At 40.8% G+C, this 17717-nt stretch overlaps 1 protein-coding gene across 1 annotated transcript; it reads right to left on the bottom strand.

Annotated features, from left to right (window-relative positions):
- Positions 1–602: 602 nt before the first annotated feature.
- On the bottom strand, positions 603–1104 carry LOC127074059 (histone H3.2). Its single transcript, XM_051015325.1, has one exon. It carries the CDS (start codon positions 1102–1104, stop codon positions 685–687), a length of 420 nt encoding a protein of 139 aa, XP_050871282.1. The 3' UTR covers positions 603–684.
- Between the last annotated feature and the right edge of the window lie 16613 nt (positions 1105–17717).

Raw genomic sequence — 17717 nt, 5'->3', positions numbered from 1 at the left:
GGTCTGTTTTCTGATTTGGGGATTAGGGTTCTTGGTGGAATTTTGTTCGCCTCCTAGGTTTTCCGTCCCCCTCACACTGATTCGCCTCTCCTATTTATCTCTGCAGCTTAGGGTTTTCAGTTTGGTATGGAGTTCAAAAGAGTATCTCTGCAAACTACTTTGGATGTACTCAGAATCGAATTGGTCTCTTTGATGCTAAATTCGAAAATGGTATCCTGAACTCGTGCTTTCTTCTTCGTTTTTTGTCTTAATGCCAATTTGGGATTTTTGAAATTTTAACTGACTTGCCAATTGCTTTGTGTTACTGCAGTGAAAAAAATATTGAAGATTCAAAGGCGGTTTCGGTTTAGGTTCAATAGTCTGTTATTGACGTTTGGGTTCAATTGCGTACTGGTTTTGTTTGGACTTGTTGTTGTGGATTGTTGGTTGTTGCTGTTGATGTTGAAGAATCTTTAGCCAACTCCGTCTGAGCATTCTCTTTGATTGTCAAAACATGTAAGTAGGCATTGTCTTCTGAAGCTACCTTGGTCTTTCTCTTCTTACAAACTTCATTCTTCTTCATTTCTTTCCGCCGCAGGTTTGTCAAGTTGGGAATTCTGTAAGTAACACCTGATATGGTTCTCCTGTTTGAGTTTGTGGTTGATACCCAAGGCAGATTTGGGTACGCACCGCATCCTCCGAATTTCACATCTGCAGCGAGCCCTGGTTTGATATTAGAAAAATCAATGGTTGAAGCTTCAACTTTCGACTGTTCTGATGCATCTTTTCCCCTGAGGTTTGTGCTGCTTCGAACAAACCAACAAGGTAAGCTTCAGCAGCTTCTTGTAGAGCAGAAACAACGCTGCTTTGGAATCGGAGATCAGTTTTGAAATCCTGAGTGATTTCCCTCACTAGCCGCTGGAATGGAAGCTTCCTTATAAGAAGCTCAGTGCTCTTCTGGTACTTCCTGATTTCTCTAAGAGCAACAGTTCCTGGCCTGAATCTGTGTGGCTTCTTCACTCCTCCAGTTGCCGGTGATGATTTCCGAGCAGCTTTTGTTGCTAACTGCTTCCTTGGTGCTTTGCCTCCGGTGGATTTGCGTGTTGTTTGCTTAGTACGAGCCATTGAAATTTGAATTGAATAGAGATTGATTACTTTCTGGTAATGGAAACTTCCAAGCTTGTCTTGCCTAATCACTTAAAGCATGGTTTTAAACAAAAATGTAACATGGTTTTGAATTTTCTTATTGTGCTTTGCAGGACTCTGTCGAATGAAAGCATTCGCAAAACGGTGATGCTTCTCAGCAAACCTTGTAAATGTAACAGCACCATCCGACTTTCACTGTAAGTCTCCAAAAATTTTCCACTTATTATTTTTTTGTCTTTGTCCAAAAATGGAAAAATAATAGAAAGTGTACATAGAAACCCAACTTGAAGACAGTGAATTATCAAATCCATATTCACTTTATTTTCCCATTTTCCATTCTCTATCCCTCATGAGTCTCACTAATCTATCAATTATGTTTATCTGTCTTATATGTAGAAAATGGTGCGAATCCGGACTCCAAATTATTAGTGAGTTGTTGAAGAAGAGACGGCATAGAAATCAGACAGCTCAACTTGTAACAACAGTAGGACTATATGAGAAGTCAAATATGAGGCGATCCATTATCATAGTAATCGATTTTGCTTCCTGTAGGTTATTCAAGGCAGTAGCAGCATAGTCACAACAACGATGTCAAACTTCACTTTCCTTATAACAGGAAAATCCCCTCCAAATAATGCCTAGCATGTCCAGCAGCATATAGCATCCTGTTTTCATTGAATTGTACCAATCTCTTGCCGAGAAAAGGTTTGTGACAGGCAGGGCAGTTTCCAGCACCCTCTTCCAATTTTCATGATTATCCCTGTTATGACGAGTTGTGGCATTATCCGATTTGATGGAAAAATTTGTTGTGTTAATTTCATCTGTTGTTGATACTTGCAGGACGTACGTCATGCCGGGTTGAATTTCAGCCGAGGTTACTAGCGTTGCAAAGTCTGTTGTAGGAATTTGGGGAAGCAACTATAACGCTTTTCCATGCTGTTTTGGACGTGTCGGTAATGCGGACGGATTCAACAACTAGAAACTGACATATCACCCCCATAAGATGCATCAACAACGATGGAATGACACAACAGTAGATGTATGGGAATAGCAGTGCCATTTCGCCACAGTTGTGCCACCTTTTTTTATTAATTTCACAAGAATATCGTACTTTGCAATATCATTTATTTTTCTTTTCAAGAACGGATAATCCCTTGTAACAATAATACTTATGTGCTTTCTCTATTTACAAAGTCTGCATCTTGCATATACAATTGCATTTTCTCAGAGAAGGATTGTAATAGGTGTAGCAGTTTTCATTTATGTCACTTGTAGCACTGCTTTGAATTCCGTCATGAAAAATAAAGAACTCTGTTTATGCTTGCAAACTCAATACGACCTCTAGAACGTGGCTGCTGCGAAATCTCTGACTGTCATTTTTATCACATTAGAATTTGGTGTTAATTGTGAAGCATGTTGCTATTCTACAGGAAGTCCTTTCACGAGAAATTTCTCAAGCACATGGCATGACAGGAAATAAATATTTGTGCTATCACGTGCAATGTAAAATCTTTCTCCAATTCCCTCCTTATCAACTAATGTAAAGGAACTATTTGCGAGTGGCAACAGCGGCAAGCCAAAGAGTGTATCAAGCTGCATGGACTCTTGCAAGTCACGTAACAATACTCAAGAGTCAAAATCAATGCATCCCTGTCCATAAATTCACGCTTCCTTATGATTAACAAAGTCTTTAATAGCTTAGGTTTTAGAAAATGCAACGATGGACATATTTCCATAAACTTTTCTAAAAGTGACTCCTTTGGCTCTTCAAGGAAAATGACCATAGACAGGAGTAACAACATTTTCAGGGAGGTACAAGTTCTAGTCTGACCGCTTTCTTCCACCCCCTTCAAAATCTTCGAGTGGATGTGGAGGTAAACTAGCAATTTGACAAATGTTAGGAGAAACTACACCATCACCCTCCATCTCTTGACTATTAAGTAGGTGGATAGATTCATGACCAGATGAAATGGTCATGAGGAGGAAAGAAAATGCATGATCGATGGAGAAGTTTCAGGGTCAAAATCAGGGTATGACAGTTGCCCCTATTTAAGTATCTTCAACTAGAGAATATGAAGCAGGACACTCTTCATATGATCATAGTGGGAGATGGTTAAATACTAAGAAGATCCAGATTTTGATCCTGAATCCCTATGACATGATGTGATATGATATGATATGATATGATATGATATGATATGATATGATATGATATGCATGGATGCATGATTCTTTTTTTGTAATTTTTATCTGTTAGGGATATGGTGAACCCTTGACAGGAGATGCCATTAGACAGACCAAACTGTGGGGAATGTTGATGGTCCACAGGGAGACAGACAAATGGTAAAAAATAAATTTGCTAGGGAAGACAAATCCTGCTGGAGAATCAGACACACACTGGGGAGTACTCAAAGTGAAATTTGATAAACGATGCTTAGAATACAAGGGATTTCGGTAGTAAGTTCACATATGACTTACTAAACCGAATAAAGGAAAAGAATGCTACAACAGGTTCATATATGACCTGACCACGCTGGGGAATATCAAGAAGTTCTGACAGCAGGTTCAGGTATGACCTAACAAACTCAAAAAAATTTAAGAAGAGTGTATCAACAGGTTCATATATGATCTAGTAATACTGGAATGAAAGCTCATCAGCAGGTTCATATATGACTTGACAACACTGAAACAATCATAGAGAAAGACTCTTCAGAGCAGGTTCATATATGACCTGACACCGGAATAAAGCTCAACAACAGGTTCATATATGACCTGAATAGTATTGAACAAACAAAGGGAAAAACTCTTCAGAACAGGTTCATATATGACCTGACACCGGAATAAAGCTCAACAACAGGTTCATATATGACCTGAATAGTATTGAACAAACAGAGATAAAGTCTTCAGAACAGGTTCATGAATGACCTGACACTGGAATAAAGCTCAACAACAGGTTCATATATGACCTGAATAGTATTGAACAAACAGGGAAAAAAATCTTCAGAACAGGTTCATGTATGACCTGACACTGGAATAAAGCTCAACAACAGGTTCATATATGACCTGAATAGTATTGAACAAACAGAGAAAAAAAATCTTCAGAACATGTTCATGTATGACCTGACACCGGAATAAAGCTCAACAACATGTTCATATATGACCTGAATAGTATTGAACAAACAGAGAAAAAAAAATCTTCAGAACAGGTTCATGTATGACCTGACACCGGAATAAAGCTCAACAACAGGTTCATATATGACCTGAATAGTATTGAACAAACAGAGAAAAAAATCTTCAGTACAGGTTCATGTATGACCTGACACCGGAATAAAGCTCAACAACAGGTTCATATATGACCTGAATAGTATTGAACAAACAGAAAAAAAACTTCAGTACAGGTTCATGTATGACCTGACACCGGAATAAAGTTCAACAACAATTGGACCTGAAAATGACTGCGAAAACCGGTGTTGGTTCAAGGATACCACAGACAAACTGGAATTAGAGGTCAAAAGACATAGGATCAACGATAAGACCTAGGTCAATGCATAATGAGCACGAAGTACATTTCGGCTATGCATGATTTGAATGCATGATATATGAATGATCATGATTATGAGAATGCTGACACTGGGCAGACTGGGAGTTTGTAGGGACCGAGATTCTGATTCCTCAACACCAATAACTCATACCCGTACAATTAACAGGTGCATCCAGAGGAGAAACTATCATGATTGACAGTTATAAATAACCAAAGGTCCCTCCTTCTAGAGGATTAATGAGTTATATTCCATGGGGACTTTTGTTGGTGATCCTGGAGTATTTATGCAACCTTGAGCCTTTTGGGGAAACAAATGATTTTCAAATATATCAAAGTAATTTTGTTCTAAATTTCAAATTCTTTTTTTCAAGTTTCAAAACTTCATTATTAACAAATAAATGACATTTTGCATAACAAAGAAAAACGTAGATGAACACAACTAACAATGATTGGGAAAACTTGTATTTTATTCAAGAATGGTAGCACACCAATGGCGTAGCTTCATAGAGTGTTACAATTTTTTTGGAAAATGGCAATAAGGAAAGGTTTACATTGAATTCAATGACCACTAACATCCTTAATAGATACGATTCCCCAAAACCTTGCTCCTAAGGGGAGTGACTGGATTAATCTTCCACCTCCAATTCTTCGGTGTTAATCAGTAACAACTGATGCAGTTTATGCCTTATGCCCCTAACTTTTGCCTGGATCGCCCTTTCGGGTTTTCAATCCACTAGGACGCTCCTTTTTGCCTAAGTCGCCTTTTCAGGTTTTCAACTTAGCGAGCTACCATTTTTATTCATCCCTAACTTTTGCCTGGACCGCCCTTTCGGGTTTTCAGTCCACCGGGATACCCTTTTTTTTGCCTAAATCGCCCTTTCAGGTTTTCGATTTAGCGGGTTTTTATTAGGCATAGTATTTTTTAACTGCATCAGAGTTCACAGGGTGTGAGAGCTCTTCATCATCCATAGTTGTGAGAATCAAGGCGCCTCCGGAGAAGGCTTTCTTCACAACATATGGGCCTTCATAATTGGGAGTCCACTTCCCACGTGAGTCCTTGTGTATTGGCAAGATCTTCTTAAGCACGAGGTCTCCTTCTCTGAATTCCCGAACAGGTACTTTCTTGTCAAAAGCCCTTTTAAGCCGTTTCTGGGATAATTGTCCATGGCACAAAGAAGTCATTTGCTTCTCATCTATGAGGTTCAACTGATCAAATCTATTTTGAATCCACTCAGCCTCTTCTAGCTTGGTCTCCATCAGGATTCTCATTGAAGGTATCTCCACTTCAATTGGGAGAACTGCTTCCATTCCATATACCAAAGAGAACGGGGTTGCCCCTGTTGAAGTGCGGACGGAAGTCCGGTATCCATGCAGTGCAAAGGGTAGCATTTCGTGTCAATCCTTATAGGTTTTTACCATTTTCTGCAGGATCTTCTTGATGTTTTTATTAGCGGCTTCAACAGCTCCATTCATCTTTGGACGATATGGAGATGAATTATGGTGGTCAATCTTGAAACTCTCACATAATTCTGTCATTGTCTTGTTGTGCAAGTTTGAACCGTTGTCGGTGATGATCTTGCTTGGGATTCCATAGCGACAGATAATCTCCTTCTTGATAAAGCGAGCAACTACATGTCTCGTCACATTGGTGTAGGAAGCGGCCTCTACCCATTTAGTAAAGTAATCGATGGCAACCAGGATGAAGCGGTGACCATTGGAAGCCTTCGGCTCTATAGCACCAATCATGTCGATGCCCCACATTGAGAAAGGCCATGGTGACGTCAAAACATTCAGTAGTGTTGGCGGTACATGCACCTTATCAGCATAAATTTGGCATTTATGACATTTTCTAGCATAGCTGAAACAATCAGACTCCATGGTCAACCAGTAATAGCCAGCTCTCAAAATCTTCTTGGCCATGGCATGTCCATTAGCATGGGTTCCAAAAGATCCTTCATGAATCTCCTTGATTAACATGTCTGCTTCGTGTCTATCCACGCATCTGAGCAGAACCATGTCATGGTTTCTCTTGTAAAGCACATCATTGCTCAAAAAGAATTTGGACGATAACCTCCTCAGAGTTTTCTTATCCAACAATGTAGCATCTTCTGGATACTCTTGACTTAGAAGATATCGCTTGATGTCATGAAACCATGGTTTACTATCAGTTTCTTCTTCAATCAATTGACAGTAAGCAGGCTCATCCCTTCGCTCGATTCGAATAAGTGGAGCTTCATTATGGAATCTGACTTGGTACATTGATGCTAATGTTGCCAAAGCGTCCGCCACTTGATTTTCTACTCTTGGAATGTGATGGAAAGTGATATCATCAAAGTATTCTATCATCTTCACAACATGAGCACGATACGGGATCAGCTTCGCATCACGGGTTTCCCATTCACCTTTGACTTGATCACTAAGGCTGAATCCCCATACACCTCAAGGATCTTGATTCGGAGATCAATTGCGGCTTCAAGACCAAGGATACAAGCTTCATATTCTGCGACATTATTCGTACAATCAAAGCACAACCTTGCTGTGAAGGGGGTAAAGCCACCATTTGGATTCATCAAAACAGCTCCCACACCATGACCACTGTAATTGGAAGAGCCATCGAACGCGAGCTTCCATCGAGATCCTGGTTCTGGTCCTTCATCTGGGCCTGGGGTCTCACAATCCTTTATCACCATTATATCCTCATCGGGGAAATCAAACTTCAACGCCTGATAGTCCTCAACTGGTTGATGAGCAAGATACTCTGCTAACACGCTTCCTTTGATTGCCTTCTGGGTTACGTACTGGATGTCGTACTCTGACAAAAGCATCTGCCAACGGGCAAGTCTTCCAGTCAAGGCAGGTTTCTCAAACATATACTTTATTGGATCCATCTTCGAGATTAACAAAGTAGTATGGCAAACCATGTACTGCCTTAAACGACGAGCGGCCCATGCTAGCGCGCAACAAGTTTTCTCCAAAAGCAAATATCGACTTTCACAATCGGTAAACTTTTTACTCAGATAGTAAATAGCATGTTCTTTCCGGCCAGTTTCGTCATGTTGCCCCAACACGCATCCCATTGATCCTTCAAGCACAGTCATATACATGATTAATGGATTTCTTGGGACAGGTGGAATCAAAATAGGAGGCTCTTGCAGGTATTGTCTAATCTTCTCAAAAGCCATTTGGCAGTCAGAATTCCATTCAACTGCTTGATCTTTTCTGAGCAACTTGAATATAGGTTCACACGTAGCAGTCATGTGAGATATAAACCTAGAGATGTAGTTCAAACGTCCCAGGAATCCTCTAACTTCTTTCTCTGTACGTGGAGCAGGCATTTCTTGTATCGCCCTAACCTTGTCTGGATCTACCTCGATTCCTAGTTGACTAACAATGAAACCAAGCAACTTTCTGGATCGGACACCGAAGGTGCATTTAGCAGGATTCAGCCGTAGTCGAAATTTCTGAAGACGCTCAAATAGCTTTTGCAAGTGGTCTATGTGATCCTCTTCACTTTGAGATTTTGCAATCATATCATCCACATAAACCTCAATTTCCTTATGCATCATATCATGGAAAAGGGTGACCATTGCTCTTTGGTAAGTTGCCCCAGCATTTTTGAGACCGAATGGCATTACCTTGTAGCAAAATGTTCCCCAAGGGGTGATGAATGTGGTCTTTTCCATGTCTTCTGGATCCATCTTGATTTGATTATAACCCGAGAATCCGTCCATAAAGGAGAAGACTACGAACTTAGCAGTGTTGTCTACCAGAGTGTCAATATGTGGCAGGGGGAAGTCGTCCTTTGGACTAGCTTTGTTTAGATCCCTGTAATCAACACACATCCTAACCTTGCCATCCTTTTTGGGTACTGGCACAATGTTGGCTACCCATTGAGGGTACTTTGCAACTGCTAGAAAACCGGCATCAAACTGACGCTTCACCTCGTCACAAATCTTTAGAGCCATGTCGGGTCTTGCTCTTCGGAGCTTCTGCTTCACTGGCGGACAATCTGGCTGTAGTGGTAGCTTATGGACAACAATGTCAGTATCTAAACCTGGCATATCCTGATACGACCAAGCAAATACATCTACATATCCATGTAGCAACTTGATCAATCTTTCCTTGATGCTTGCCTCAAGTGTAGTCCCAACTTTGACCTCTTTCTTGTCTTCCTCGGTGTCAAGGTTGATTGTTTCCACTGGTTCTTGATGTGGTTGAAGGGCCTTCGACTCGTGCTCGAGCATCCTTTCCAGTTCTTCAGGGAAATCACAATCTTCCTCACTCTCCTCTTCCGCTTGGTAGATGGGGAGTTCAAAATTATAGGAAGTAGCGGGGTCATCGAATTCAACTGGTTTATTGATTATTCTGCATGTTTTTTAATGATGGTTCCTTTTTTAGAAAAATGGAAATAAAATGAAAAAGAAGTAAAAAATATTTTTGTAGTTTTTGAAAGGATTGCCATTTTAAGAAAAACAACAGATAAATGAACGACAAGAATTTGAACAAAATGCTATTTATTTGTCATAATGATTTTTTTTTGAAATTCAAAAGGGGCCCTACAAATGATCCATTAGCCTTGGGCAGAGCTAAGGATTTTCAAAAACACAAAGGAAAACAACAATTACTTTGACATAGGAAAAACTTCTGGAATCTCAACTGCTTCCCAGTTTGTCAGGGCTGCTTCACACCGGTATATCAGATTTGATGTTTCTCCATCTTCAGTGTCATCTTCCACTGCACCAACTTGATCTCCATGGATAAATCCATTGCTCAGGAAAACTTCTTGTATGCTCCGCACACGGTCCTTTGCAGGGACCAGGGCTCCTCCACTAGTAGGAGGCTTGTACCCCAAACCAAAACGGTCATTTTTCTCATTGACGTTGATGACTTGCCCCCAACCTACAGGGCCTCCACCTTCAACTGCCGATCTTGCGCTCTTCAAAGAGGCGAATGACAAACTGGTTTTCTCAACAGGATCCTTAACTTCTTCAAGTGTGGCATTGGATATTTCAAGTGCTTGAAAAGAGGTTTCTAAGGCATCCTCATCAGCCTCAATATAACGGAAGGAGGAGAGTTGACTGATGATAAAATCTTCTTCACCTGAGACAATAACGAGCTTGTTACCGGCAACGAACTTCATCTTTTGATGCAGAGTAGAAGTTACTGCCCCAATAGCATGTATCCATGGGCGTCCCAAAAGGCAGCTATAAGCTGGATTTATGTCCATGACTTGGAAATTGATGGGGAATACATGCGGTCCGATCTGTATTGGTAACTCTACCTCCCCAACTACTGTCCTTCGTGAACCATCAAAAGCTTCCACCACAAGCGCACTAGGTTTCAACTCCGAACCTTGGTAAGACAATTTAGCGAGTGCCCTCTTTGGTAGAACATTGAGGGATGATCCAGTGTCAACTAAGACTCTGGCCAAAGCATCCTCTTGGCATTTTATGGACACATGTAAAGCGCGGTTGTGATTCTTCCCCTCCTTGGGTAGCTCTTCATTGCTGAAACTTAAAGTGTTACAGGCTGTGATATTGGCGACCACTCCATCGAATTGGCCGACCGTTATATCTGGGGTAACATGAGCCTGAGCAAGCACTTTTAGTAGAGCCTCCCTATGAGCTTCGGAATTCAGAAGCAAAGACAAGATAGATATTTTTGATGGTGTTTGATGTAACTGATCAACTATCTTGTAGTCAGATTTCTTTATTATCCTTAAGAACTCACTTGCTTCATCTGTTTGCACAGCCGGCTGTGCCCCTCCACGCTCTGGGGTAGGATTCACATTTGCAGCTTCCCTTGTTGGTTCTTGAGGGTTTACATTAATATTGGGAGTATAAATCCGACCACTGCGGGTCATCCTGCTTGTCCCTGCGATGTTAGTGATGTCGGTGTCAACATTCTCCAAACCTTTCTTACTTTCAGCAGCTTTGGGCTTTCCATCTGCCACTCCATCTACCACTGTTATGTCGTACTTCCAGGGTACCGCCTTGGTGCTTTCAAAAGGAAATAGGGTAGGCATGTAAACTACCACGGGTGACGGATGAACAACGTCTCTTCTGTGATAAGTCACCTCAAACGGTTCTGGTATATTAAAAACGGGTTCAATGACTGAAACTTCCTCATTTATTGTTGGACCACAAATTTGTAAAACATCTTGATTCATCAAATTCTGAATGTCATTTCGCACCCCTTTACATCCTTTTGGATGAATGGCACATTCCTCACAGTTGTCGTGACATGTGTCAATCAATCTAGCCCCCACCAATCCTGCATGAAGCGCTAGCAACGGAGTTTTAACATCTTCCACGTTTTCGATTATACACACATCAGAAGCATCCTCGACGGCATTAACATCACCATGTGCTGGCAAAGGGTTGCTTTTGACATTAGGTCCGACGTCTCGAAACGACAAAATCTTTTTCTCAACCAGGTCTCGCACAATATGCTTTAAAGCATAACATCCTTCTAAATCATGTCCAGGGGCACCCCCATGGAAAGGACAATGGGCATCTGGATTGTACCACGGTGGTAAAGGATTTGGTGGAGGACCCAAAGATCTGGGAGTCACCAACCCTTTCTGTAGTAATGATGGGTACAATTCAGTGTATGTCATAGGGATTGATGCAAACGGAACTCTACCTCTCTGTACCCTATTTTGATTTTGAGGATTTTATGGACGAGGAGCCTGTGCCCTCGGCTGTTGATAAGCAGGTGGCGCGGGCGCTTGCTGGTATATCGGCGCTTGTTGAGCGGGTTGATAAACATGAGCTTGTGATTGGTTAAAATTTGGTGTGACTGCTGCCACATATGGTTGTTGAACATATTGTACTGGATAAATCGGTTGTTGTTGAGCAAATTGGTGTTGTTGAGTAAGCTGATGTTGTTTCTTCCATGAATGACTCCTTCTTTGACTGGTTGATACTACATTTGTATCACCCTCCTTCTTTCTTTGAAATCCTCCAGGAAACTTTTTGATATTACTACCAGATGTTTCAGAGGTAGTCATCATCTTTCCATTCTTCAATCCCAACTCGACCTTTATGCCCACGGCGACCAGGTCAGAGAAGCTTGCAGATACACTACTTACCATTCTTTCATAGAACACAGGTTTGATTGTATCCATGAACCAATCCGCTAACTCCTTCTCAGCCAGAGGTGGTTCGACTTGCGAGGCCACTTCCCTCCATCGTTGCGCGTATTCCTTAAAAGACTCCTTGTCTTTCTGGGACATGCTGAGCAGTTGTCTCCTATCTGGGGCCATATCCATGTTATACTTGTAATGTTGGATGAAGGCATCAGATAAGTCTTGGAAACAACGGATCCTACTTTGATCAAGGCTTAAGTACCACTTGGAGGGAGCACCCCTCAAGCTGTCCTGGAAGCAATGTATCATAAGCTTGTCATCCTCTACATGCGCAGCCATTTTTCGATAGTACATAATAAGGTGACTCTTAGGACACGAGTGGCCCTCATACCTATCGAAATCTGAGGTCTTGAACTTCGCAGGAATCACAAGACCTGACACCAAGCACATCTCCTTAGCAGTAGCACCAAAGACTTGGTCACCTTCCATAGCCCTCAATCTTTTCTCAAGCATCTGGTAATTCTCCTTCATCCCTCTTATGTCTTCCTGCCTTTCCTCATCTTCATCTGAAAAGTCTGGAGCATGTTGTTGATCCCCAAAGTAGGGTTGCACATGTGCACGAACGAGAGGAGGTGCGAACGTGTGAACCACTGGATGATTTTCATTGATGGTCGGTAGAGGAGCAGTCTGCTGAGCGGATGGTGCAAAACCAGGGGCGCCTTCCACCGCAGGCGTGAAACCGGGAGGTAAACCATAGGTTGGCCATGTTGTTGGTACCGTCCTTGCAGGTTGGGGTTCAATCGTGGGACCGGCGATTTCCAAAACGACCGTCGTCTGGGCGTCCAACTTTGCCCTGATGACCTGTAGTATCTCCATCACTTGCCCCATGTTTCCACGTAGGTCCTCGAGCTCTGAGCTCACTCGCTCCAATTCTTGTTCTTGTTCAGCCATTCTCTGTCTTGCTCTGGCACGAGTATTATACTGGTGTTGAAAATTCAGCGTGAAACTGGAGGAAGAAAGGACAGAATGAGACTCTGTTTTTTTTTGAAAATGTATGAATGCATGTATGGATGCATCTTGTTTGCAAAACTCTTAGTTATCTTTATTATTTATTCCAGCAATGTTAGAATATAAGAACAACATGTAATAATTGAGACCCAAAATGACAACTTCCATTAATCAAAATCAAATTCGAATACAAAAGGATTTAACTTCAAGTACACATGATTCGAATACAAAAGATTTAAACACCAACAATTCAAATTCAAGTACAAGTAAACTTAAGTTCTGTCTCAGCTCTTATGATCGTAGCCAGATCTGTGGTGAGCTCATTCATCATTTTCTTGATAAACTTGACGAAATTGAAAACTTGAGGAGGTGTGTTTTCTGGACACATACACCAGTCCGCTTCCTGGAGTTTTTCTGGGAGTTCCAACATATTTAGGTTAACAAACCTAGCTAAGTTGCGGAACTTGCCATTCCATTCAATATAGAGCTCTTGGAGTTTTTGGATGACCTTTTGATCTTCATCTAAGGTTGCTCTAGCCTCTCTATACAACCTTTTCCAGTACACACAATCATTCTTTAGGAGTAAGTTGGCTGCATCACCTTCTTTGCTCTCCAAAATTGCAAACCTCCTAGTAGCTTCTTCCAACTGGTACCTGAGATGGTGACAGTTTCTTTCAGCTTCTTCCTTTTGGGGTATCTCGCGAGACAATTTTTCCTCGCATTTCTTCAGAGCGTCCCTCAAGTCACGAATTTGTGCCTCAAAGTCGAGCTTAATTTCTTTTTTATCCATAAGAGATTTATCCAACAGTCTCCCTAACTCACAGATCCTATACTCAGCTTTCTTGAGCTCTTCCTTCCTGGTTCGGATCACTGATGTGGAACCTAATAGGATATGATCAAGATCAACTTTCTGGTCTTCCAATAGCCGGGCTCTCTTGTTGCTATCCTCAAGTTCTTGGGCTTTTCCCTTACGTTCCTCTTTCAAATTCTGATTTTCCAAGATAACTCGGTTCATCTGAATTCGTAATTCAGCATTCTCCACTTCGAGCTCCTTAACCTTAGTAGCAAGTTTCTCCATGTCCTCAGGGAGTATGGGCTCGGGCTCAGGAGTTTTAGGAAAAGCTGGAGCCTTTAGGATAAATGGCAACTGGATTTTCTCAACTCTTTCTTTCACCCATTGCGTGTAAGGTTCTTTGGCAAGAACGTTTCTTTTTCCAAACTCTTTACCTTTTCTTACAACCTTTAACCAAGCCTTTCGTACTGCTCTTACATCAGGATTGCTGGCTTGGATGTCAGAGAGCACAAATGGCTGTAAGTCCTTTGCGTCAGGAGGACCATCCATGGAGTAACCGTGTTGTAATCGAGATAACATAGGGTTATAGTTGATGCAACCCTTGGTACCCAACAACGGTACATTAGGAAATTCCCCATAGCTGACTATAATGTCTGGGGTTTCCCACTCTCGGATATACCATCTGATGGAACTTGCGGTGAGAGAAGCTAATTTCTGGGGAGACTTAAGTTCTTTTGCCACAAAAGGACCTTCTTCAGGCATGTGTTGCATGAACCAAGTGTAAAGCAACGGAGCACAACACAACAACATTCCACCCCTCTTTTCATGTCGAGCGTGAAGGGCATAGTAAACGTCAGCTAGGAGAAATGGTACTGGATTGCCAGAGAGAAAGACTTCTATGGCCACTTGATCCACAAATTTTTCAACATTTGGGAAGAGCACAATCCCATGGATCAATAAAGCCAACACAGCATAGAATGCATTCCAATTTCCACTTTTCTTGAACTTCAGGGCTAACTCTTCTAAAAACATTGCGGCAAAACCTTTGCAACCCCCTTTTTCAACCCAATTGTCTCGAACAGTCGGGACATTGATACTTAGGGCTGAAGCTATCTTCTTTGGGCCCATATCTTCTTCGAGCTTTAGAAACGGATTAAAATCTTTCAACTTGAGACCCACGATCCTCTCAACTTCTTCCAAAGTAGGAGCTAGCTGGAAATCAACGAATGTGAAACAGCGTAGAGGTGGATCATAATATTGTGCCAGAGAGCCGATAATTCCATAGTCAACTTTCTTATTTAGAAGGCTCAAAATTTTCCCATAGCTTTTTCCAAACTTATCACGTCTGCTGAGAGACAAATCAGAGATCAAATCCTTCAGACTGTCCAACTTAGGTTCCTTGTACTTAAGTGTGAAAGTGTGTCTCATTGAAGTTGTCATTTTCAAGTTCTCAATTCCTGAAACAAATAAGAGACAACTAAGAGCTTGCTTTTTTATGATGTTGATGCAATGTATGAATGTAATGCATTTTTTTTGTATAGGTTAAATAGGCTTAAGGCATGGATAAGTCTGATTGCTTTGTATGGAACATGGTTCTCACCAGGTATGGTCTAAGGTTTTTTTTTTGAAAAAGTTCCTAGAGTCATGGATCCATTAGACTGTTTGCTACCTGCGACAACTTACTTGTCGGGCATCAACTCCATCTAAAGAATCTACTCTAAGTAAGGTTCTCGCATCGATCCAACGAGAAATACATCTCACAGACCCACACTACGCAACCATCTTTCCTAGTTGGGCAAAGAACTAAGGTTCTACAAATGGTTCTCAGAGTCATGGATCCTAAAGAAAATATCGAAGCTTACGGCAACTTACTTGCTGAGCGATAACATCCTCTCAAGAATCTACTCTAAGTAAGGTTCTCGTACCGACCCAACGAGAAATACATCTCGCGGACCCACACTACTCAACCTCGTCCTATCTTATGTTTTTACTCGAGACTCGGGTAAAAAGTCTTTCCCACATGGTTTGCAATCAGAGTATCTAAGTACCAAACCATAATCGAACCAATACGACAGATTCATATTAATTTGACAATAGAGATAGTAAAAATAATAAAGAAAAGCCACATAGGTAATCAAACAAAGGCACACAAACGACCTAACTAGGCTTGACTCACTTAGGGATGTTCTTCTCCCCAGCAGAGTCGCCATCTGTCGCACCTCAAAAAAATAGGGATACGACTTCAAAGCGAAGCGCGATCGCACGCTCGCAATGATGGACTAAACAGAGTCGCCACCGAACTTTATTTATTCCTAAAAAGGAAAGGGGAAATATCGATAAAACCCAGGACTAAAGAAAGGACAAGATATGGTCATCGCAACCAGTATCAGGGTTCGGGAGTCGATTACGCGAGGGGAAGGTATTAGCACCCCTCACGTCCGTTGTACTCAACGGAAACCATTAGGTCAAATGTGTGCGTTAATGTTAGTTAAAATATTAGGCTTTTCAAATTATTAGGTGGGAAAGAATAAATAGAATCAAAAGAAAAGAGAAGATGTTTTTGGATTTTTGACGAAGGACTAAACCTAAGTTTTTTTATTAGTGGGCCTGACAAGATTTACGAATCCTGCTCCTACGTATCTCAAAAGAGAAATCAAGGCTTACGTAGTTCTGGGTAGAAAAATGTTTGTTTGTTGATCGATTTTAGCGAAAGCTATACTGTATTAATCGACGAAAACATTGTTTTACCCAAAACAGATGAGGAGTGGACGCATACCACACATCGAACGGATTTATAAATCTACATTCGGAAAAGCGTCACTTATCTCGACTCAACAATCGTGGCTAAAACATTATTTTGTATCACCTTAAGACAATATATCTTTCGTTTATGAAAAAGGTTTTTTGGTTAGTCGCACGGCGGCGAGAAAAGAGTTTGATTGGTTGGATGTATTTTGAGTGATGGCAAGGACTTGGATGAGCGAGATATACATCTCGAATCCTAGTCTCAGGAGTGCACGGTATACACCATGTTCCATTTCCATCTTTATTGAAAAAGTATTAAGGTAGGAATTAAGTATTTTGAAGTTTGAAAGACGAGTACTTGTGACCTACAAGCTCTTACAGCTTGGATCTAATACTCGGGACTACGTCTGGACATTCCACCCAGGCAGTCTGTTTCTTTCCAATATTGCTAAGAAAATGATTCGAATATTTATGAATGTTTTGGAGGGAAGACGAATATTTATGGCTTGCAAGCTCTTACAGCTTGAGCCTAATATTCGGGATTACGACTGGATATTCCCTCCAGGTAATCTTTTTCTTCCAACTTTATTAAGAAGATGGTTTGAGATATTTACAGATGTTTTAGAGAGAAGACGAATATTTATGGCTTACAAGCTCTTACAGCTTGAGCCTAATATTCGGGATTACGACTGGACATTCCATCCAGGTAATCTTTTTCTTCACGTTTTATTTAGAAAATGATTTGAATATTAGAGTGTTAAAGAGAAGACGAGTATTTATGGCTTGCAAGCTCTTACAGCTTGAGCCTAATATTCGGGATTACGACTGGATATTCCCTCCAGGTAATCTTTTTCTTCCAACTTTATTAAGAAGATGATTTGAGATATTTACGGATATTTGGTGAGAAGACGAATATTTATGGCTTACAAGCTCTTACAGCTTAAGCCTAATATTCGGGATTACGACTGGACATTCTATCCAGGTAATCTTTTTCTTCACGTTTTATTTAGAAAATAGATTTGAATATTGGAGCGTTTGAAAAAATGATTGGATGTGGAAGTGAAATTGAGTTGAAATGATTGATGGTTCGACTTGAGAAAAATGGCTCGACGGAAAAATGTTAGTGAGATTAGTGTGAGAGTGCCAGTATGACTTATTCACATGTGAAATAATACGAACATGGATAGATATAACTTAATTAAATCAACTGGGAACATAATAAAATCAATAATTTATATCCAAAAACTAATCAATTAAATAATCAATTAAATTAAATACTAAAGAAATGAAATAATCAAATCAATAGAACACAATATAAAAAAAATGTGAGATGGATATAAATATATATATGGGGTGATAATTAGTTCGTGGGTCCAAAGCCCACATCATAACCAAACCAAAACCTAATCTAAATA

Source organism: Lathyrus oleraceus, chromosome 4, assembly GCF_024323335.1.
Source record: "Lathyrus oleraceus cultivar Zhongwan6 chromosome 4, CAAS_Psat_ZW6_1.0, whole genome shotgun sequence".
NCBI lineage: Eukaryota > Viridiplantae > Streptophyta > Magnoliopsida > Fabales > Fabaceae > Lathyrus > Lathyrus oleraceus.
This window is presented reverse-complemented; position numbering and strand designations above follow the sequence as displayed.